This window comes from Capra hircus, chromosome 10, assembly GCF_001704415.2.
Source record: "Capra hircus breed San Clemente chromosome 10, ASM170441v1, whole genome shotgun sequence".
Classification (NCBI taxonomy): Eukaryota; Metazoa; Chordata; class Mammalia; order Artiodactyla; family Bovidae; genus Capra; species Capra hircus.
In genome coordinates this window covers 72,682,136-72,707,146 of record NC_030817.1, presented here as the reverse complement: position 1 = coordinate 72,707,146, position 25,011 = coordinate 72,682,136, and the positions used below count along the sequence as shown (strand labels likewise).

Genomic DNA, 25,011 nt, shown 5'->3' with positions numbered 1-25,011 from the left:
TGCATAGAAACAAGTCCAGAAGTTTGAACACGGGTTCCCTCGAGTCTTTGGCTGAATACTCATCTGTACATATACAGGGTGAAACTCCACGAAGTCAATCAAAGAATCTGGGCACTATAAGCTAAGTATCTCCCAGAGCTCACACGAAAATCAAGGTTTAAATTTCTACCAGCTCGAGAACAGACACCTCAGCTGAACATCTGGGGCAGTGACCACAGGAAGGTCACAATTTAGTGACAGCTAAAAGTAAAGTACTCTATACCTGTGTGTTCTGCTGTGTTGCTCTGCCGTGTCCGACTCTTTGTGACCCAATGGACTGTACCCGCCAGGCTCCTCTGTCCTTGGAATTCTCCAGGAAAGAACACTGGAGTGGGTTGCCATGCCCTCCTCCAAGGAATCGTCCCAACCCAGGGGTCATACACAACTCTTCTGCATTGCAGGCAGATTCTTTACCATCTGAGCCATCAGGGAAGCCCTACTATACTTGCGTAACAAAGTTTAAAACCAAAAACAAAAAAAAATCAACCTAGGGACCTCCCTGACGGACCAGTGGTTTAGACTCCACACTTCCACTGCTGGGGGTGAGGGTTCGATCCTCAGTCAGGTAACTAAAATCCTGTAGGACGTGTATTGTGCCCCATCTCCCAAAACCAAAACAAAACAAAAAACACAAAAATCAAGCTAATACCCACAATTAACTGCCTGCTAAAACAGACTTCAACAGTCTTTATAGGAAGACAACAAAATCTAAACATTGAAAAACATAGCATTTGTAATTTCTAGTATTTAACTAAAGTTATTAGGCACCTGAAGAATAATAATTTTGGCCCATGACCTGAAGAAAAAAAAAAAATCAATAGAAAAATAAACCAGTGCAATTCACCACATTAATCCAATAAAGGAGAAAAAGCACATAATCATGTTGATGGATACAGAAAAAGTATTTGTGAGATTTCAACATCTATTCATGTTAAAAAGAAACACACTTGGCAAACTAGGGATAGAAGGAAACTCTTAAAATCTGAGTGTTACAAAGACCTATGGCAAACACTATACTTAATGGTTAAACACTGAAAGCTTTGTTTCTAAGACTGGGAGGAGACACAGATACTCACTTTGATTGCCTCCATTCAACACTATACTCGAAGTCTCCAAGAGGTCAATAAGGCACAGAGATTGAAAGGGAAATAAGAAGTACAATGATTGGAGAAGAAATAAAACTACCATTATTTATATAGGCGACATGATTATATATGTAGATAATTCAAAATAATCTACAGTCAAACTATAAGACATAAGTGAATTCAGCAAGATTGTTACATATCATACAAGAAATAAACTGTATTTCTATATACCAGTAACAATGATAAAACGTAGGTTTTAAAGTACCATTTACAGTATAAAAAATCAAATATAAATAAATTTAACAAAAGATGGCCAGAACCTTAATCTAGAAAACTTACAAAACATTACTGACATTAAAGAAGGCTTAAGTAAACGGAAAGAGATGACTCATTCCTAGATGATAAAGATGTCAGCTTTCCTCCCAATTGGTCTATAGAATCAATGTAATCTCAATAAAAACTCAAGCAAGTTTTTTTTTTCTTTTTTAGAATTGACAAGATGATTTTAAAGTGTATACAGAGATTAAGAGTGGTCAATAGCCTAAAAAAATTTTTTTATTGGTGTATTATTGCTTTACAATGCTGTGTTACTTTCTGCTGTACAGCTAAATGAATCAGCCATATATATACATATCCCCTCTTTTATGGATTTTCAATTGCGAGATTGGAATCGACATAAATATATATATTATCTATAAAACAGATAACTAAAGAGTGGCCAATATCTTGAAGAATAGAGCTAAGGGAGAATACACAACCAGACGTCAAGATTTAACATAGTGCAGTAATTAAAGCAGTGAAATGCTGGCACAAGAAAAGAAAAATAGACCAATGAAACTATTTCAGAAACAGACCCACACATAAACAATTATTTGATTTGTGACAAAGGCTATGGAACAGTGCACCAAGGATACTGCATCTTTATGGTTCCTACTTTTTAACAAACTGAAGGTTTGTGGCAACCTAGCGTCCATTAGTGTCACTTTTCCAACAGCATTTGCTCACTTTATCTCTGTGCTACACTTTAGTAACTGTTATAATATTTCATACTGTTTTCATTACTGTTCTGTTTATTATGGTGATCTGTGATCCTGCATGTTATTACTGCAAAAAGATTATGACTCGCTAAATGTGAAGATGATGGTTAGAGATTCTTTTGGTAATATTAAATGAAGGTGTGTACATCTTTTTAGACATAATGCTATTTAGCATACTTAACAGACTACATTTTAGTGTAAACAACATTTATATGTACTAGGGAACTGAAATATTAAGTATGACTCATTTTATCGTAATATTCAATTTATTGTAGTGGTCTGGAACACACACAGAGTATCTCTGAGGTGTGCCTGTAATAGTAATTCAAAGAGCAGGTCTTGGTACATTCTAACTTTTCCCTTATCATTTGTTACAGTCTTTCAAAATTGCTATTTAACCTCTCTTGGCTTTGCTTAAAATAAAAAATAGCTTTAGGATAATTAACTAGCATTTTGACAATTAAACATGACTTACTATAGTCCCTTCACATTATATGTTTCTCATATTTTTTTCAATCCAAAACAAATATTAATTTGGGTTTCACCCTTAAGTATAAACACTGTAAACATCAAAGCATTATCTTTTTTTATAGACCTCTTATTTTCTATCCTGATTCTGGCAACCTAGTCTTCTCTTTGGTATTCTAAGCCTGGGAGGAATTCTTTTTTTTTTTGGCCACACTGCACAGCTTGTGGGATCTCAGCTCCCTGATCCGGCACTGAACTCTGGGTCCTTGGTAGTGAAAATGTGGAGTCTTAGCTCCTGTACCACCAGGGAATTCCCCTGAGAGGAACTCTTTGGTAGGTTTGCCTTACTCATCTGTGAGGTAAGGGATCTGCCTGCATATCAGATGGTGGTTCTTGTCCCAGTTAAACTAACCATCGTGTCTGAGGCAAACCGGCCAATGCCCCGGTGTTTCTCCTCTGTGAACTACGGGCACTGTTGCCTGTCCCACAGCAGAGATCCAGTCTAGGAATACTCAACAATTAGACAGTTTCAAAGCTATCTTCCAACAGTTTATTATGTGTAACTTAATTCATTTCTGTGAAAAGTAGTCAACCAGCAAAATAAAATGTAAATTAACTTTGTCTATTCTTGTTCCACTACTATTCTTGGGGAAGTCTGGGATTAGAAGAAACCAGCACTGTCAAGTGCTATTGGAAGCAGAGGGGTGATGAAAACACTGAACTCAAAACCAGAAGAAAACGCCCCTCAAAATGAATGAATGACTGGAGAAGAAAAAGATAATATTTTATATGACCACCTTCTATCAAGAACTCTTGACTTTTTTTAAAAAAAAAAAAGGTTGAAAATATCAGTTTCTCAAAATAGCTATTCATATTAAACCAGGGATCTCCCAAGGAGAAACAGCTATCACTGAAGCTCTTGCCCTTAGATTTACTGTAAGAAGAGGTCTCAGGTGAATGTACCATGTAAAAGATGGAGAGAAAGAGAGAAGTGGGCAGTCATCTCAGGAGATCAACTAAGAGAGAATTCAACACGTCTGATGCAAGGTAAGTTCTGGGGTCTTCTCTCTTACATTTTTCTGAAAGGAAATTTTTTTCATGTTTTATATTTGTCTAAATTTTCTTCTATTATTTCTGGTCCACCCCCATTGCCCATGTTAAACCTTCTCCCTTTTTGAAACAAACTTCTAAAGAAAACAAACATTTAGAGAACTGAGAAACAATACACAGTGGAAATACATAGACTGTTTTTCACTGCAGAGTAAAAAAAATGAGAAAAAGTTGGTGTGAAACCCTGGAGCCTAAAATTAAAATGTAAACAGAAAATGCTCAGTGACCTTTTCTTCGAAGGCTCACATGAACAAATGTCATGGTACACTGACCAAATTTTTACTCATTTGCATTTTCAGGATGTTGCTATTAATACCACATGACACTCAACAAATTACACTATGACATTTTGTACAATCACTTCACCCCTAGATTCTTCTGCTGTTACTTGAGCCTCTGGTTACTTGTGGAAAAACAATGTATTAAAGTCTTATTTTTGTAGGGGAGAGAAAACTTTTCCTCTGCCTTCTTAGGTCTGTAACTGGGGGCTATGAATTAAGTTGATAAAAGACAGCATATAAATTTAATTGATATTTTTAACTTTACTTCCATGGAGTTGCACAGAAAAGAAGTTAAAAACTCCCCCCAGACTATTAGGCTTCTAAGCTTATATACTATTTTAACAAAAGATAATAAATTATGGAAAAGTAAATAAGGCAAAAAAAGGAGTTCGGGTTTTTAGGGGTGGTAAATTGTGGGAAAGTAAATATATGAGGAAATTAATGGAAGATAAGGGTGAGTTATTTTAGTAAGGTTTATGCAGACTCATTTCAGTATCATCTCTGTGTATAGTAATAAGGGGTGTTTTCTTCCTAGTTCAGGAGAGAGGGGACATCTTTACAAAGGGAAATTCATGCTCTGCTTTCAGGCAGAAGCAAAAGAACTGAGAAAACTTCCTGTATCTCCATCTTCTCAACTGCCTTCAGCTCAAAATATTCCTTTTGCCAAAGCAGCATATTTGGGGCTTATATATTCTTATCCTCCTAGTTGTCTAAGGGGGAATCAAAGTTCATTTGCTAATGTAAAAATATCAAACCTCGGAACCAGTTCCCTAGAATGTTTTACTTTGAAGAAGAAAAAGAAAGAAAGACTTCCAATGTCAAATACATTTGAGAAATGCTAGATTAAATAAAGTTAACTTGATTTTTTTCAGCAGGAAATCACCTTTCATTAACTAAAAATGTACTATTAGTCTACAAATGGGGAGTAAGAATTAATTATGTTCCTCAAACTTATTTGACCATGGAACATGTCTTTTCCCAAGTATTCTTTCAGATGAGTGGTTTTTGTAACATATGTTGAGAAATACTGGGATCGGCCATCTTTATATGTAAGTGCAAAAGTTTAAGTAGGCAGTGAAGCTAAATGGAAACCAAAAGGCAGAGCCAGCAATAAAGCTGTCAGTCTGCGCAGCAACTGTGCTGCATTCTGAGTCATGCTCCAGAGGGCTGAGCTGGGGTTTGTCTCTATGAAGGAAGAAATGTCCAAAGCTTTTGGATACTGCTGAATTAGAAACTTTTCTTGGGCACTCAAGAGTAGCAATGGATAAAGAAAAAACAGTCTCACATGCTCATTTCCATCACTGGCTCAGTACAGCTCCAGTTGTTATCATTCTTAAACATCTATTAACATGACTGCTTCATAATTACAAAGGCTAACTGCCAAGCATTTTTCACAGGAAGCAAAGCACTGCCTGTTTTTAACAGCTCTTCTGGCGTGTGCAAAAGGGTCGTTTTTTTTTTTTTAATCTGTTTAATCTTATTTTAATTGAAGAAACGTCTCTAAAACACTATATGAGTGACTGCAAGAGGAAAAGGAAAAAGCATATTAAAGCTAGATAAGTGCAATAATATAGATGAACTTGGGGTGGGGGATACAGGATACAGAACTGATGTTATCAGTACAACCCAAGCACGATGATACCTCGCCTCTTCATCTGCCAGATATTTTAATTTCAGCAGAGACCTTCCTCAATGTTGTTATGGGCTGATTTCAAGGTTCTGAATCAGTAAATTTGACCCTTGATCTCAAATGTCAACTGCCACCATGTTTGGCCTTCTTCATCGTCCTCCACGCTCCCTGGATAGGGGCATAGCTAGGTGCTCGAGTCAGAGAATTATTTGGTAATAAAAGATCTGGAGGAAAATGGAGGGTGGAGGTGGGGTGGGGTGGGTACCGGTATTTACTGAGCAGCCAGGTGCCAGATATTTTCGCAAGAATTACCCTATTAACAAACAAACGGATCTTTCCCCCATTTTGTAGATCACAAAACTGGGACTTAGAGAGGTTATAATACTTGTCAAGGTCAGACCAAATACTGATGAGCAAATGAAGTAAAATTTAAGTCAGGCAGGACTGGATGAATCCAAAGTCTGTTTTACAATATCATGCTGTCTCCTGATCATAAAAAACTTCATTTTTTATAGGTGCACAAATGGTCCATTTGTACTATTTCTCTCAGTATCTAGCAAAATATCTTTTATCATCATACTAACTTCAAGGGAACTGATAATATTTAGATCTTTCCACTCACTTGCCCAAATCAATACAGCTATTTATTCTCAACTGCTGGTAATGAACTTTCTTAACTCAGCATTTTGTGGGAAAAAGTCTAAATACTTGAATTGCTTCATTTCATGCTATTTCTCTTGGCATGTGTCTTTTTGGTTTGCTTTTAAAAATAAACTCCAAAATCATGACATATTCAGATATGAAAAACAGGATGCAGAGCAATGGGAACATTAACCTGAAATGGTCACCTGGCGAAAATACCTGTGTCTGTAGTAACTGCAAGTTAAATAGAAAACTTACATTTATGAAGCAAGTACTCATGTGTGGTTGACTTAAAAAAAAAAAAGCAAAAAACTGCCCTAGTCTATAAATTGGATTCTACCCCAGTCTCCCATGGTTGTGACCCTGGTTAAGAACCTTTGATTCAGTTTCCTCATTAATTAAAATAAGAAAAGCTCTCTTAAGTTCCTTTAAAAATTCCACAATTTTATAGTCAACTGCAATTCAGTGGCCGAAAGTGAACAAACAATTTAAAATAATTCAAGTCCCACTTTCATCATCCCTTTCTTAATTTGACGAAGGCAAAGAAATTATTTACCTTCCAGTTAAAATTTTCTTTTTAGTGATAAAAATCAGGTGGCAGATAAATAAGTTCAGCCACCGAGTTAGACGGAGTAATATCCAGTCTTAGGGAAATGCTTTATTTAAGGAAAGACAGCACAACAGTTCGCTTATTTTGGTTTCAGGTACCATGATTCATATCCTCTAAAGGCTAGAGGGAAAAATCAATCTTTTCTAGGAAAGACAGTAATATGGTAAAGCTGCTTTCCCTCTTGCTTAGCCTGATACTATATATTCACAAATGAAAATAATTCTGAGAGTAGTCCTCATGCTAGGTGAGGCCCACAACACCTGCTTTCAAATTCTTATACCCAGAGAAATTATGTAACAGACCATTTGGTGCCATGCTGGCTCTGCTAACAAACAGAGGTGGATTTCTGAGTTTAGTTTCCTTGGCATTTCACTCTCCTCATTATCCTATCACTTTCATTTTCCCCCGGCCCATCCAATCTTTACACAATTGTTGATGCTGCGGGAAGCATCAAGATGAGAGTCTAAATTATACCCACCATAGATGGTAAAGTTAACACTAGTTACTCAAAAATATCAGGGACTTGACTTTCTGGGTTTAATTTCCTGACGAATTCATTCCTTTGAAATGTGAAGACCAGAGAAGCATTTCACTGGCACTGTGCCAATTCTTCCTTAATTCTTCAAAACTTTGCTGGGCACGGTCAGGCCTCAAGGTAGATACACTGGAGGAGAACTCAGCGGAAATGTGTCCCTTAGCCACCCCAGCAGACGCGGAAAGGGGGAAGAGAACCAGTGGGCAATCTCACCCTCCCCACATACACATCCATCTCTTCTCTGGTCACCGTACCCAGGGACCTTGTAAGTACAGGTTCACTGTCAGAAAACATAAGTCACACTCACTGTAAATTCTATCACCACAGAATCACTATTCTACCTCTGGTTCATGTGAGGACAGCACAGTAATCTCAGTACAGTGCTTCTCAAACTACCAAGTGCAGATGAATCACCAAGGGACTCTGTGGTAATGTGGACTGAGATTCAGCAGACCTGGGCTACAGCCCAAACTTTCGCATTTCTAACAAATTTCAGCGCAACACTGATGCTGCTGATTTGCAAAGCACACTTGAGTAGCAAGGTCCTAGTATAGCTGCTTTCCCAATCTGAAGTACGTTTTACCTTGAGGTCTCCTTGTAGCTGGCTATCTATCAGGAGAACTAAACAAGACAGAAAACTCAGAATTTCTGTGTTGGGAGAAATCCATCATGAATACAGGAGTTAATTAAGTTCACTGATTTTCACTGCCTGGACCCTGGACCTTTGCTCCTGCCCAGATGGATTTGCGAGATTTTTCTTGCTTAGCTGAATGATGAATTTTGGCTCCGTCTTCACCAGACTAATCCAATGCCATTCAGTTAGCAATTCAAATGTTAATGGTGTAGCACCTGTAAACATAAAAATGCAGGCTCCTGGGCTCTAACCTCCAGACTCTGATTCATTAGTTCTGGAGCAGCCTCAAGAATAAATAGACATTCTAGGTGACTCTAACACATTCTGAGGTCTGGGGGAAGGAAACGCATGCCCTCTTTGATGGACTGGAGTAACCTATATCCTATAGAGTTAATCCCTTTCCATCAAGGAAGACAGCAAAGAAATGAAGGACAGAAAGAAACATGATCTGATCATCTCACACTATGGATAGAAGAAATGATTTCCTCCCCAATTTGGATACTTGTTTAAGGTCATTTATGGTTAATTCCAGTACATTTTATCCTTTTTTTTTAGAGAAGTTCACTAAAAATGTGAACTATTATTCCACACAAAATTCTTCTAATGTGGGTATGATTACAGACATAGTTAATGATCAAAATAGCAAAGGAGTGGTTATTCACTCTTCTGATTGAACAAATAAAATTGGAGTTGTTCACACACATACATTCTTTTTTAATATATCCAAGAAGACAAACATTGACAATCAGCTAACAAAAATAAGGACTGACTATTCACCAGTGCCATTATAATGGCAGAAGCATATATAAAATACAAGAAGTAACTTTACCTATGACTTTGTTAATGAAATGTCATCTCTAAGAAGGGCTACAGCTTGGCTACTCGGTTTCTCCAGGAGTGGATGTGACATCGTGAGGGGTGTTATTCTCCGCTGGTACAGTTACCCGTCCTGTCCCAGGGATCTCAGACTCAGCAGGGATAGCCTCTGGACTGGAGCTGGCTGTCTGATTGGGGGTGGTTTCAGTCTCAGAGGCTGAGGTTTCCTGACTGGAGCTGGCATCTGTTGCTTTATCAGGTACAACGTCAGCTTGAGCAGGCACGGCCTCTTCTTCTGTTTCCAATTCTGTTTCCTGACTTTGAACTTCCTCACTTTCTTCTACCATAGCAGGTGGTAGCTGTAATAAAGTCTGATGAAGGAAAAAAAAGAGGGAAACATTAATAAATAATAAAAAAAAAAACCCCACCTGGCTTATAAAGTTAGGCTCTCGCATTATCTTCCTAATAGCTACTGTCACTCTAGAAAGCTCCAAAACACTGAGGGCTGTTTTATATTGCAGAGGTAACAACTCTGATGATAATGGCCTAGGTTTTGCTGGTTCCATGGAATATGCTGACACAGATATCAGATAATAAGAAGATAATATATATTAAATCTTTGGGGAGAAAAACCAATATCAAAAGCAATTAAATTTTTTCATGAAGGAACTTACTATAAACACTGGAAAAGAGTGGCTGATTAGGACTGACTGGCACACCAACTCAAGAAAGGGCCCACTTCAATCAAGGGGCGCTGTGAGGGTGAGGATGAACCAAGCCTTGAGACAAGGCAGGGAGAGAGCAGCAGGCACAGGGCTTCTGTCCCACTTAACCAGAACACTGGAGCAGCCCTATATACCCAGCTTCCCTTTCTGGAGCTAAGGCTTGACTTCTTTCTTTAGGAATTTTGTTTCTCTTGTTGGAAACTGAAAAAAATTTAAAAGCATATTCACAATGGGAGCACAAAATGTGAAATACTTAGCGATAAAACTAACAACATATGTATGAAGGCTGCAGGCTGAAAGCTGCCAAACACTGATGAGAGAATTCAAAGAAGACCTAAATATAGTGGAGAGGGATATCATACTCATGGAAAGGAAGACTAACTATTGTTATGTTAATTTCTCCCAAATTGATCCTAAGCAATAACACTCAAAAATCCTAATCAAAACCTCAGCATGCTTTTTTCTAGGGACTGAAAGAGACAGGCTGATTCAAAAATGTAAAGAGAAAAGCAAAGGAACTAGAATAGGCAAAAACATTTTGGAAAAGAACAAAACTGAAGGAGTCACATTATTATTATCATCATCATTTTGGCTGTAAGGTGTGGCATGCAATATCTTGGTTCCCTGACCAGTGATTGAACCTGTGCCCTTGGCAGTGAAAGCGTGGCGTCCTTCCTAACCACCGGGACCACCAAGGGAATTTTCAGGACTCATATTATCTAATTTCAATATTTACTGTAAAGAAACTCTAAGAAAGATAGCGTAATGGCAAAAGGAAAGACACAAAGATCAATAGAGCAAGGCAGAAACCCAAAAATAAGACTCTCACATATATAGTCAATGGATTTTTTTTTTCTACTAAGACCACAAGGTAAGATCTTAAAAGTTCTCAACATTAGAAAAAAAAAAAAACATGTAACTTAGTGTGGCAAAGGATATTAACTAGATTTATTGCGGTGATTGTTTTGCAATGTATAGAAATATCAAATCATTATTTTATACACCTGAAACAAAATTAAGTGTCAATTAGATCTCAATTTGAAAAATTGCTTTTTTAATCTCAAAAAAAAAAAAAAAAAAAAAAGTCAGGTCAACAGAGGGAAAAAACAGCCTCCTCAGGAAATAGTGTTGAAAACAACTGGATATTCACATGCAAATGAGCAAAATCCAACCCTTGCACCAAGTAAATTAACTCACAATGTATCATACTTATAAATATATTAAAAAAAAAACTATAAAACTTCTAGAATGAAACACTGGAATAAAACCATAACTTTGGGTAATGCTAAATGCTTTTAGGACATAAAAGGCATGAATCACAAAGAAACAACTTGATACACTGGGACTTGAAAGATACCTAAAAATGGAAAAAAAAAAAAAAAAGTCACAGACTAGGAAACATTTGTAAAAACAAACATCTGATGAGGAACTTGTAGTCAGATTAAAATTTAAAACTCTCAAAACTCATTAATAATAAAACAACCCCAAAGAGTGAGAGATCTAAACAGACACATCCTCACAGAAGATATACAGAAGGCAAATAACCACGTGAAAAGATGTTCATCAACAGTTATTAGAGAAACGCCAATCAAAACCACAATGAGACCACTACATACCTACTGGAATGCTAAGATAAAGAAGACCAAGCATAGGTATGTGTGAGCACTCACACATTGCTGGTGGGAATATAAAATAGTACAATTCTGTAAGACTGTAGTCAAAGCTATGGTTTTTCCAGTAGTCATGTATGGATGTGAGAGTTGGACCATAAAGAAGGTTGAGTGCCAAAGAATTGAACTGTGGTACTACAGAAGACTCTTGAGAGTCCCTGGGATAGCAAGGAGATCAAACCAGTCAATCCTAAAGGAAATCAACCCTGCATGTTCACTGGAAGCTCTGATGCTGAAGTTCTAATACTCTGGCCACCTGATGTGAAGAGCCACTCACTGGAAAAGACCCTGATGCTGGGGAAGACTGAGGGCATGAGGAGAATAGGGTGACAGAGGATGAGATGGTTGCATGGCATCACTGACTCAACGGACATGAGTTTGAGCAAACTCCAGAGGACAGTGAAGGACAGGGAAGCCTGGCGAGCTGCAGTCCACAGTGCTGCAGAGATGGATACGACTTAGCAACTGACCAACGACAACAACTTTGTAAGACAGGTGGGCAGTTTCCTAAAAAAAGTCGAATACATACTTCCCATACTACCCAACCATTCCACTCCTAGAAATTTACCAAAGAGAAGGTACAAAGACTTGTAGGAGAATGTTCATAGTAGTTTTATTTATAAGAGCCAATACTGGAGGCAAACCCAAATGTCCATCAATGATGAATGGGTAAACTTAGCACATCTGTATAATGGATTACTTATTCAACAATAAAAGGAAAAGGACTACTGATACATTGTGAAGTACAAATGAATATTAAAATAATGCTGAACAATGACAGGTAGGGGAAAAAGAGTACATGTTGTTTGAGTCTCTTTCCATCAACATCTAACATATGGTGACTAATTATTGTGACAGAAAGTAGATCCTCAGTTTCCTGGAGAAGGTGGAACAGGAACTGGTGAGGGATGAGGGATTATTCAGGTGTACATGGAAAACTTTGGGGGGGATAATGCATATGTTCATTATCTCGAATATAGTCATGGGTACATACAAACACCAGGACATATCATATTGGATACTTTAGATATGTGGAATTTATTATATGCCGGATTATAGCTATAAAATATGTTTTTAAAATCTGGATGGTATATGAATAGTAATCGACTTTGGTTTAGCTGGTGTCTCACAAGGAATAATCAAGTACTTTAAAGATTTATTTGCCAACAGAGAAAATGCTACAGCAAGAACAATAATGAGTCAATTCTGAGAAAACTTACCTGATGATAATGATGTGTGGTCTGTATCAAATGCATATACATATTGTATACAAAGTTTGCCATCTGGGGCATATTCTTTATTATCTGTACTTCATGGGATGGTCTCTCTCCATTCTAGAAGAAGGCAAAAAGAAAGTTAAGTACCATCCCTTATATGTGGAATCTAAAATATGACACATATTAACTTATCTACGGAAGAAACAGACAGACACACTTGTGGTTGTCAAGGGGACGGGTGAGGGAGGTATGGACTGGGAGTTTGGGATTAGCAGATGCAAACTATTATATATTGAATGGATAAGCAATATACTGTATAGCACAGGGAACTATATTTAATATCCCATGATAAACCATAATGGAAAAAGGTATGAAGAAGAATGTATATATATGTAAACTCAATCACTTTGCTGTATACCAGAAACTAGCACAACACTGTAAACCAACTATACTTCAGTAAAATAAATTTTAAAAAACAGAAAAAGAAAGTTAAGTATATAGTGAAAACCACTGAAAGATAACACTTCAATAGAAGTTCATGTCTCCAACTTAAGTATGAACACTGTTAGGGCTTGGACGACATAAGAACAGTAAGAGGACATTAAGATGTAAGTGTTAGAGTCCAATAAGGATTTCCTTACTATGATAGCTGGTATTATTTTTACATAGAAGATCTAATTCAGTTCCTTAGTGTAAGGAACACTCTAAACCAGTGATCAGATGACGTATGTGGTGCTCTCAAACAATGCAGTCACCTGTAAGAAACGCTGCCCCATACAATGGAGAAAGAAGTCTTACCTTTCTACTGGTTGGGAAAGGTTCTGTTGGAATTATATGCAAATGAAGTGGGCGGGCTGTGAGCTGGCTGAAAGCTGGAGTTAGTTCAAAACAATTTTGGAAGAGGGATACTCTGGCGAAGATATAAAGTCCAAGTCTGGCTCTAGACATGGCAACTACTAAGCGACGGACATCCCTTTGAGAAACAAACAAAATTAATTAAAATATATCACGATTAAAAATATATTTATGCAGCCTTTTATTTTTTAAACATTCTACTAAATATTACTGTTAAGCTGTGGCAATAAAGAGTTAGGTTTCTTAAAAACTTAACAGGATAAACATTAAGTTAATCAGTGCTATGTAACTAGTTAACCAAGTAAGAAGTTAATGCTTTATTACCAACTTCTAAGTGTTTTTGAGTGGAGACAGTAGGGGGAAATCACAAAATAACCAATGCACTGCTTTAAAAGGTTTAAATACAAAGTTATGTGGCAGCCTGGAAGGCAGGGAAGTTTGGGGAAGAATGGATACATGTATATGGATGGCTGAGGTCCTTTGCTGTCCACCTGAAACTATCATAACACTGTTAACTGACTATACTCCAATATAAAATAAGAAGTTAAAAAAAGGTTTAAGTAGCAATAATAGCTCAGTTGTTAGTTACCAATTTACTGTGTCACCACCATTAAGTCAATCCAAACCAGCCCTTCCTCTACTTCACCCACCAAATTCCCATGCTCTGTCAAGGTTAATAGGTCAAATTTTATTTCCTGCTTTTTATGATCACTTCCTATGATCATAATCACACTGCTTTAAACTTATTTATAACAATAATAATTACAATACAAACATAAACACAATATGATGATATGATATAACATAATAATATCATGTCTTATTCATGCATTTACTCTAGTACCTACGCCCAATCCCTGGCTTATAAAAGGTCTCAGTGTTATAAAAATGCCAAAATGCATGCTTCGGCTACACAGGTAGCTGGCCAAATGATAAATGATGGCAGTTTCCTTTATCTTTTAGAAAGAATATGTTCTTTACTGAATTTACCTGAATCAAACAAACTTATTTACAAAATAGAAACAGATTATGAACTCATGGTTACCTGGGGAAAAGGGTGGTGGGGAGGGACAGACTGGGAGTTTAGGATTGACAAATATAGAGTGCTATATTTAAACAGATAACCAACAAGGATCTACTATAAAAAGAAAAAAACAATAAAAGAGTAGCTATATAAGCCTGATTTCACATCATTATTTCACATTAGTTACAATGTGTTTTAGTAAGAAACTATGGTTTTAGCTTTCAATATGGAGGATACTTTGTTTTCCTAAGATGCTGTTAGATGGCTATTTAAATTTGTGAGTATTCTACAAAAGAGAAGATGTTTATGAATCATAATAAAATCTGGTATAAGGATCCCTAATACCTGAAAGATAGTATTAAAGAGTGTTATAGGGACCAAATGTTACAAAGATCATATAATAACCAGACAGAGAATTGGGAATTGAAATATTTATCATATGGCTTTTCTTTGTCTCTGCATAATGTGAGATATTTGGGGAATATCTCTATTCAGTCTCATTTTCTATTGTTTTATGGCCTTGATAAGGATCTAGTTTCCCTTATCAGAAGGAACTATACAACATCAGTGTATAATAGCAGTTATATTGGGGGTGTACAATCCTTATACCCCACCAACCCAAACTAAGAGAAGTTCATTTAGGTGGAAGGAGAAAGCATACCCTTTTACAGAAGTTCTGATGAATTTCTACATTTGTGACACACTGGATTCTTGAAGGAAATGTTATCTTTAGGTTACTGCAAGTCAAATTGTTTTTCACTTCCTACACCTTCCTTAGAAGCCCAAGGGGTCATGCCATAGGTGGGTGGTTCCAAAACTAGTAACTAGAGGTACAGTGCTAGAGATACTTAGCATGAGCTCTCACAGAAGTATTGAAACTCCATTCAGTTCTCCTCTCCTCATCCAGAAGTCTCTGTCTCTAAGCGGAGCACAGCCAGAGCGCTACTGCAGTGACAGTAAACTCGCTCCTCTGAGGAGCTCCGCCCTCCGGTCCCTTAACTGCAGTGCAGTTACGTGGCTCTACCAAGCTCATCTCCACTGTACAGACTACAATCTTCTGCAGAATCAAATGTAGGTATTTCCTAAAGACACGTTTAATGTCTCCCTCACTGGATTCTAAGCTTCATGGGGGCAGAGACAATGAATGTTAGACTTACCATTATATATCATGAACCTAGCATACTGCCAAATAATAGAAGGATCTAAGAATATCTGTTAAATGAATGATCACACACCACAAACATAACAAACTACCAGGCAAAAAAAGAACAGGTGGCAGCATGAAGAGATAAGGTTCCTTGGAGCTGCATCTTGAAACTGGGGCAATGGGAACTGCTACCTTCTTTCATGATCTCCAGAGGATGGCTGGGGACAGTTTCACTGACTTGCTCTGAACGAGTCACAAGCATTTCTATTTGTAGCTGGGCTATTCAAGTCAGTAGGGACAAGAACAATGCATGTTGGAAAAGGGACCAGAAATGTCTCACTATTCTAGCTTCTGAACAGCTCCACAGTGTCCCAAAACAGGTCTCTGGAACCAAAGCTGAATAGTCTGGCTCCTATCCTGGACGGGTAAAAGAAATAAGGCAGCCACTAACTTAAAGGGTTAGACAGAGTTACCACAAGACCCAGCAATTCTACTCCTAGGTCTACACCCAAGAGAAAGGAAAACATACTTTCACACAAAAACTTGTACATGAATGTTCACAGCAGTCCAAACAGTCACAAAGTGGAAACAACCCTGTCCATCAACTGATGAATGGGTACAAAGTATAAGATATTCACAAAACAAAAGGTTATTTAGCAACTAGAAGGAATGAAGTACTGACACATGATACAACATGGATGAATCCTGAACACACTATGCTAAGTAATTTCATCTACATGAAGTGCCCAGAACAGGCAAATCTATAGACAAAGTGGAACAGTGGTTGCTAAGGACTTAAAGGGGAGAGGAAGGGAGTAACTGCTGACAGGCATAGGGTCTCTCACTATTTTAGAAAATGTTCTAAAATTGTGAATATAGTTGTATAACTCTATGAATATACTAAAAAATCACTGAACTATACACTTAAAATACAGTTTATTTACACACTGAATTGTACAGCATGTGTATTATATCTCAATAAAGATGCTACTAAAAAGAAAAATATGGAAGATGGAAGGTTTCCTTGGTATCTTGAATTTGAAAGACAAAATATTTTACTGCTTCTTAGAAAAACAAAGACATGAAAGATTGCATCTACAAACCAAAAAATTCTATGAGGAGCTTGATAAAATTCTCACTAAGATACCTAAACTATCTGGAAAGCTGAATTACAGGTGATTGGTAAATTAAGTTTTTCCCCCCTCTGAGCTTTAATAAAACTACCATCACTATCATCAGCAGCCACCGAAGAAGCTGAACTTCCAAAACAAAAGTTTGGTAGATATAAAGAAGATTAACTTATTTGGATAAAGAAAAGCTGGATATGTGAGACAATAATAAAATCAGGTACTTTTTTAAGCCTTCATTTATAAGCATTTTATTATCATCATCTTTCTCTTTATTTAGTTGAGTTTTCAGAAAATTCAGGTAAAGAACAGCATAGAAATAAAGTCATGGGAATGTGAAAAAGACAAAAGTACTACAGATTAAGAGAAAAGGTGGGGAGAGGAGGAACGGTATTCTCGTCTTCATACTGTGAGCTTGGATAAGAGATTTTAATTAGGTAAATCATAATGATACCCTATTTAGCAGCAGCTATAAATTTCAATGTGGAAATGGAACTTTTTGGAAAAGTTAAGTCTCCAAAAACACGTTTCACACTTAAGTAAAAATAAACTGTATTTTAGAATGCTATAGTCTTGAAATTATTTATTGAAACATTACATCTTTTGTTTATTCTTACATAAAAGTTATTGGCTTAGTGGAACATGAGCACTCTGGGTTAAATACCAAATAGATCTTGACTTAATCACAACATTAAGAGAGCATACAGAATTTTCTTTTTATAGCCATTAAGTAAAATAATAAAATGAACTCTCCTTACAGTTTTGCTAGTAAGTCATATGAGATGAAGGTTTATATAAAACTAAATGGCTGCTTTGTAATAAGGAGATATTATTCCCACAAAATCTCCAGCACATAAATACATCACAATAAATGATAAAAATAGGTTACTGTTTGTTTTGACAATTCTTAATCCTGTGAGAACAAATGGTTCCTTTATCCTCTCTAACACTGAGCTAAAAGACTGTGTAGGGTAAAGTCAGAAATCCCGTGCAATGAAAAATTTACTTGAGACTTTTTACCACTTTACCTCCTTTAATTTCTTACATTAAATTTCAAACAGATATAGGATACATATATATACATATGTGTATGTGTATAATATTTACTGATCAAATGCTATCCCTGAATGCTCCTGAAGAGAAAAAAGTTAAAATGACTAAAATATCTAAGATTCAAAAAATTCAGAAGCAATGGTAATGATTACACAAAGAATATGATACTGTTACATTCCAACAAAAAGCACCAAAAATTGCCATAACAATAAACTATACTTTAAACCTGAAAGCTGCTTAGCCATGAAAGCTCAAAATCGAAGCAGACAGTAAGATTCAACACTACTATAAAAATGCTTCCTTACATACCTCAGATGGCCCACGGCCCTGGTTCGTACTAAAGACAGAAGAATGTAGTCGTTCTGTTGACCTTGAAATCTGTCAACAGTTGTCACCTGGGAGGAAAAAAAGGGGAATGTGGTATATTTTCAAAAGTAAAAACTCTTGAGAGATCATTAAAATAATATGCTAGAAATAAAAATCTTATCCTTAAAATAATCAATCCCAAGAGAATGTAACTATATAGTTGGAACTGAAGGAACAAGTAAATGAACCCTATGAAATAAACCATGGTAACCAGATTAGGCTATGTCCCTACGTTACTCACACTTAGAGCACTCATCTTTAACTCTGTGGATAACGATGTAACTATTTGTGGTTTAATAGTCTTCCCTCTACTAGACTTCTCAGCCCCATGAAAGCAGGGACCACCTTTGTTAATTATATACCTGCTGCTGCTGCTGCTAAGTCACTTCAGTTGTGTCCGACTGTGTGACCTCATAGACGGCAGCCTACCAGGCTCCCTTATCCCTGGGATTCTCCAGGCAAGAACACTGGAGTGGGTTGCCATTTCCTTCTCCAATGCATGAAAGTGAAAAGTGAAAGGGAAGTCGCTCAGTCGTGTCCGACTCTTTGTGACCCCATGGACCGCAGCGTACCAGACTCCTCTGTCCATGGGATTCTCCAGGCAAGAGTACTAGAGTGGGGTGCCAGTGCCTTCTCTGAATTATATACCTAGTATCCCTTTTATATTCTTGATACAAGAAAGAGTAACTTTCCTTATTAAGTTTTTTTTGTTACTTTTAAGTAAAAGAACAGAGATAGAGATTCTTATATTTCTGAACTTCCTATATTTCAAAGTTATTAGTTTTTCATTTTCACTCTCTATGTCCCTTATGGCATGTTCCACAGTATCTGTTCCTCCCCATTCCTTTTGTCTCCATCTCTGATTTTATTTTACTTTCTGCTAGTTCCCATTTTATCTCTTCCTGGGTTCTTCAATTTCTTTGTTTTGTAGCCTTCCCTTACAGAAGTGGCTACTTCATTAAGCATTTTAAAATTCACACCCAAATATGCATTCAAAATTTTCATCTGTTCCAGGCCAACATGTTTTCTGGAGTATGTTATCTTATCAATTAGTGTGTTCTGATGCTCTTTACCTCATTTATAAATTGAGCTTCTGCTAGTTTCCTTTCCCCCTCTATTTCACCACTGATTAAGTGGGTTTCTTAGATTAGCTATGTATTAATAAAGAAGACAGGCTGGGGTGAGCATAACTGTTTCCTAAAGGCTCAGTGGTTTTCACAACAGATGGTCCTCCACTGCTACTACAGAGACAGTCTTTTTTTTTTTTCCCCCAAATATTGTTCACCTGTAGTTTCCTTTGAACCAATCTGGGACCTGAAAGGCTTCTGCTCACCCCAATACCCACATCCACTGTTGAGTAGGAATGTGGTTCTTACACTTCAAAGTATGCCACTCACTTTCAGAAAGTGTATCACTTTCAAGACTGATCCCCTCGACTCTCTTCCCCTACGTTTCCTTCCTGATCTTTAGTTACATGTCATCTCACTAACAGCGTCACTTGTTTTCCCCCCTCCCATTTTCCCCTTACTTGTGGATGATTTCCAAGAAAAGATGAAAGAGCTTTATACAGCTACGTTCACGACCAAAGTCCTAATTTCTTCATTACTAATACTATATTTATGTTTTGTTACTCTAATTATTCTAACTTTTATTGATAAAATCAAGGATCTACATTTTTATTTGATATCACTCTGTCATATCACATAAGAAACAAAAAAAGTAATAAAAACATCCTAAGGTCTGACTATTCTTGACTTTCCTTTATCCCCAAGAGAAACACTTTTCTTATGAGTGCACACATGCACACAGAGATACACACACTAAGAAGCAGTATGAATTATACCCTTGTAAAACAAGATAAGAAATGCTACAATTCCTATTTCTATTGTAAAGGACATATACAATTAGATATCCTTTACCAACAAAAAGCTTTAGAAACAGTTATTTCTGGTTACTATCAACTAAAATCTTCAATGTGATAGGTGAGACAGACATTCACAGTAAATCAACAACACTGTCAGAAGTGTCAGAGAATAACTTATAGAGTTCTTATTATTTAATTTTCTTGCATATTTTAAAAGGAGATAACAAAGTGGAACAACATAAATAACTCAAATATAAATCTTTCTATCTTGCCAACAACATGAATAAGAGAACATATTATAAAATTACCTTATTCGGTCTTCCAATCAATGGATTGCTCCCGCATCGTCTGTTGATGATGTCACGAATAAGATGTTTTTGTCCATTATATGTTGTCAGAATGCTAATCTTGTCAGCAGGGTAGCCAAGTAAGCACATGTACATAAAAAGTGCCACTACGTATTCTGCCTCTCCAAGATTCTGTAATGAAAACGTTAATCATATTGTGCATTTATTTCCCTTTACAGAGAAAAATCAGGGCTTTCCAGGCTAGTGATAAGGAATCTGCTCGCCAATGCAGGAGACCTAAGAGATGTAGGTTGGATTCCTGGGTTGGGAACATCGCCTGGAGGAGGGCAGGGCAACCCATATCAGTATTCTTGCCTAAAGAATCCCCTGGACAGAGGAGCCTGGCAGTCCATAGTATCATAAAGAGCTGCACACGACTGAAGTGACAAGCACGCAGCACATGTAGAGAAAACAGTTAACTAGTACAATTTGCTCGTTCATCACACCTCAACAAGTGACAAGTTACTATCTTGGACAAGTGAATACCTCTCATAAAACTGAGCAACTTATCCTAAATTAACAATGATACATGAAAATAGCATATGTGGTAACTAACTGTATTTCTATATGAATGTCTTGTTTTTAAAAAACAAAGTGGGATACTATAGATACACTTTGCAACCTGATTTTTTCAAGAATATAGCATAAAAAATCACTGCAGATGGTGACTGAAGCCATGAAATTAAAAGACGCTTACTTCTTGGAAAGAAAGTTATGACCAACCTATACAGCATATTAAAAAGCAGAGACATTACTTTGCCAACAAAGGTCCATCTAGTCAAGGCTATGGTTTTTCCAGTGGTCATGTATGGATGTGAGAGTTGGACTATAAAGAAAGCTGAGCATCGAAGAATTGATGCTTTTGAACTGTGGTGTTGGAGAAGACTCTTGAGTCCCTTGGACTGCAAGGAGATCCAACCAGTCCATCCTAAAGGAGATCAGTCCTGGGTGTTCTTTGGAAGGACTGACGTTGAAGCTGAAACTCCAATACTTTGGCCACCTGATGCGAAGAGCTGACTCATTTGAAAAGACCTTGATGCTGGGAAAGATTGAGGGCAGGAGGAGAAAGGGAGGGCAGGAGGAGAAAGGGACGACAGAGGATGAGATGGTTAGATGGCATCACCGACTCAATGGACATGGGTTTGGACGGACTCCGGAAGTTGGACAGGGAGGCCTGGCGTGCTGTGGTTCATGGGGCACAGTCGGACTCGACTGAGCAACTGAACTGAACTGACAGCATAAAAATTCTCCCTGTCAGTAAAGCAAGTTATAATATTACTCTTAGTGGCTATTCAGTATTATATGGAATAGGTAAAGGTGTAATTAATTCCTATTGATAACATTTAGGTTGTTTCTCTTTTCAAAAATAATTTGCAGTAAAAGAAGATGTGATGAACATTTTACCATATAAGTCTTTGCAAGTTTGTCTATTTTTTAAAGGATAAATTCATAGAAGTAACAATATTGCTTTTAATAAGTACTAACAATATGTCCACCACATAACTTTCCTACTAGCATTGCATGAGTACAGAATTTCCTAAACCTAACCCAACAGGGGTGAAAATATGCTCCAGTGATTTATACTTGCTATACATGTATCTTTGTGAACTGTATATTCTTGTCTTTATTGTATTTTTCTATTGGCTGTTAATTCTTGTTTGTTAAATGATGAAAATAAATTCTGTTCTAAATCAATATTTTTCTTTATGATTTTAGATTTTGTAAGCTTGAAAAACCTTTCTCATCCCAACATTACATATTCACCAATATTTTCTTCTTTCTAGTATGTTCACTGTTTCTTTTCTTTGGTATATATATCTTTAATCCATTAGAAACAGAAAAGTGTGTGTTGTCTGTGAGGTGGAAATCTAACTTTCCTTTATTCAGTGGTTGGCTAAATGGTTCAGTAATACTAATTCAGATAGTAAGTAAGCCAGGAAAATATGAAATAAACTTAAAAGTTTCTTGTTTTTTTCTTACCTGATAAAAGTAAGGATTAGGCTCAGATTCTCCAACTCCCTGAAAATCTTCAACATTAATGAGCTGGAAGTCATAGAGCAGGCCAGCATTGGCTGTACTGAACTCCGGCAAGAGCTGCACGTGGGGTAAGTTTCCTAGGTTCTTATACCGCCAGTTGTAGAGGTTGCACAAGCTTTCAAAGACAAATCCCCCCCGAACAGGAAACATTAGCAGTGCACGCTCCCTTTTCATATGCCTAAGGGGGTGTCTTCCTGTTAAGTTTCATATTACCTACTTTGTGCTCACTGTTTTAGCAATAATGCTTTTGCAACCTTTGTCTCTCTACCATCAAGCAAATCAGGAGACTGATGATATTACAGAAATGATAACTCTATTATGTTCTCTAAGGTAAATGCTATCTTTACTCCTTAAATAAGAAAGGCAACTACAAGTACTACAAGTAACTCTCTGGGAGGGAACCTACATACTTTATGAATAAGAATTAGTGTGTTCTCTTCTTGTTCATCTCTAGCTTTAGATTTCAAAGTGCTAATAATCATATATCTTTTGGGGCCATGAAGAAAAAGGAGGTAACAATGAAAGCAGGCCCTTAGTTTATAAGTCACTTAAATTAATCTCAATGAATAAAATGAAGGAACTCATTTGTTCAATTCACAACCCACGCTGAAGGCAATAAAGGTATTTTCCAATTTGTAGATGTGTATCCAGGCAAGTTCCTAGATAGCAGAGAGTGCTAAGAGTCTATACAGAAGATGCTATTGAATAGTTGGATCATGGAACTGATGTCCTTAAACAGGAGTAGTTTCCCTAACATCCAGTCCCCTGCTCCCGTCTCCCATTGCCCAGTCTCCTTTACCTTGCTCTGGCCCTCCCCTGGGCATCAAGGTCCACAGTAGGAACTCCAACCCTGACAAAGCGAGTGAAGAGGGACTGCTCCATGTTTGAATACTTCTGAAAGGCCATGTTCTTAATGACTGGAGGTAACTGGTGATGATCACCAATCATAATCCAGCGTTTCAGTCGGCTAAAACCATCCTGAGGATTCTAGGAATAAAAAGTGGGGAAATGGCGAAATAATTATTCTAGTACCCTGTTAATCTCCAATTCATGGCACAAGATTCTTGCTTTTCACAGGATGGCTTTAACAGTTTACTAATTCTTGTCATTCACCAGTTCCACAGAGAAGAATCTAGAAAATTTACAGAATGACTTGTATGGGTACCACTGGCTGACAGTGTGTGAGTGAGGCTGGAGGGATTGAGAAGGCAGGCATGGACTCACCCTACACAGGGTAACCCAAAGAGGTCTGGGAGGCTTAGGTCCTAATCAGGCAAAGGGTGCACAGAAAGAAACAGATGCTCAAGTAGGGAAATGGAAAGATGTCAAATTGTATCACAATTACAGGCAGCAGAAATTATACCTTCTTTAATTTCCTACTCTATTACTTCAATTTCATACTCTACATGTCTCCTTGTTTCTTGAAACATATTTTGATAAAATAAAAATACCAGATAACTTGGCTTTATAAAACAACTTTCAGAACCCAATTATCTATAAATTACAGGAGCCTCTGTTCTTCAATTAGGAATTCCACATTTTTTTTTAACGCTTCCATAGTAAAGATTATTGTACAATAAGAAAACATCCTTAAACATAATCATTTAACTAAAAAATTTCAGGTATAAAATAAAGAAAAATAATATACCCAGGGATCAAAAATAATTCCAGAAACAACTCTAAAAGAAATGAAAAAAAAAAAAGCTCATCTTCCCTCCAAACTGCATAAAAATGTATTTTTTTTTGAGAAAAATTGCTGTCTTTTCAAAACTTACAGACAAACTATGAATTTTTAACTAGTACTCCCAAATAATACAAACTACTCAATAACCAGTGACTAGATTAAAGGACGTTTACATACTTAAAATAGAATACTAAACATCATGAAGTTAAGGAGAATACATAGTCATAGCAATCAGCACCCCCAAACTCTAGTTTTCTGACTCCACCCTCCAGAATTCTTAAACCTCTACTTTGTCTCAATTGCAGTATCTTACCTGTAGAAGAAGAGGTATAAAGGTTTCTATCTCCAGAATCTGAGCAGCTTCCTCCATTAAAATGTTGTCATACTGAGAAATGGAGAAAAAGAAAGCTTGTGAAACAGACAGTTTGAAACCCAAACAGCTACCACCATGACTGTAATAAGCATCCCCAAACCTCTCAAATAATTCAGATAAAAATAACATACAAATCATTCAAACAGAAAGTTCATGATCTTCTTTACCATTGTGCCTGAATACTCATTTCCAGGAATGTTAGGCACTGCACGTCTATAAAATAATGAAAAATCAAGTCTTGCTCCAACTGAAGGAAATTTCATTCTTTGTCAATCTTCTATCTGCCCAATTTCTTCTAGATTTATTCTCATCAGGTTTTATCCTTCCCTTCCTCTTCTAATTCTGATTGCTATTTATAGTATGATATCCTATTCTTCGTAAAATACCTTCTTTGAGACTCTTACTAAGCACAAAGTAGAGTTCTTTTGTTTTCTATTTTCAAAGTTTTCTCCCCTGATTTTTTTTCAAGGAAGTGGATGGTAGGGGGAGTATATTTACTCTTAATGCTTAATTAACTTTTTTCTTTTAAGCTAATTGTTTACATATCCTCTAGTTTCTGTGCCGGAGAAAGAAATGGCAACCCACTCCAGTATTCTTGCCTGGAGAATCCCAGGGACAGAGGAGCCTGGCGGGCT

General features: G+C 36.9%; 1 protein-coding gene across 2 annotated transcripts in view; it reads right to left on the bottom strand.

The window, feature by feature from the left end:
• The window catches only part of AQR (aquarius intron-binding spliceosomal factor), an 87,949-nt gene continuing 63,437 nt past the window's right edge, over positions 500 to 25,011 (bottom strand). Inside the window, exons 28-36 of one of the 2 annotated variants that reach the window (XM_018054496.1) lie at positions 24,317 to 24,388; positions 23,119 to 23,306; positions 22,263 to 22,434; positions 20,244 to 20,414; positions 18,015 to 18,100; positions 13,298 to 13,472; positions 12,503 to 12,616; positions 8,901 to 9,258; positions 500 to 8,286 (exon numbers count right to left, since the gene is read on the bottom strand). In XM_018054496.1, coding sequence (XP_017909985.1) covers positions 8,950 to 9,258; positions 12,503 to 12,616; positions 13,298 to 13,472; positions 18,015 to 18,100; positions 20,244 to 20,414; positions 22,263 to 22,434; positions 23,119 to 23,306; positions 24,317 to 24,388 — 1,287 coding nt within the window. In that variant the 3' untranslated portion in view covers positions 500 to 8,286; positions 8,901 to 8,949. Of the gene's footprint in view, positions 8,287 to 8,570; positions 9,259 to 12,502; positions 12,617 to 13,297; positions 13,473 to 18,014; positions 18,101 to 20,243; positions 20,415 to 22,262; positions 22,435 to 23,118; positions 23,307 to 24,316; positions 24,389 to 25,011 lie in introns of those variants that run through there. The other variant, XM_005685465.3, reaches the window with a different exon arrangement.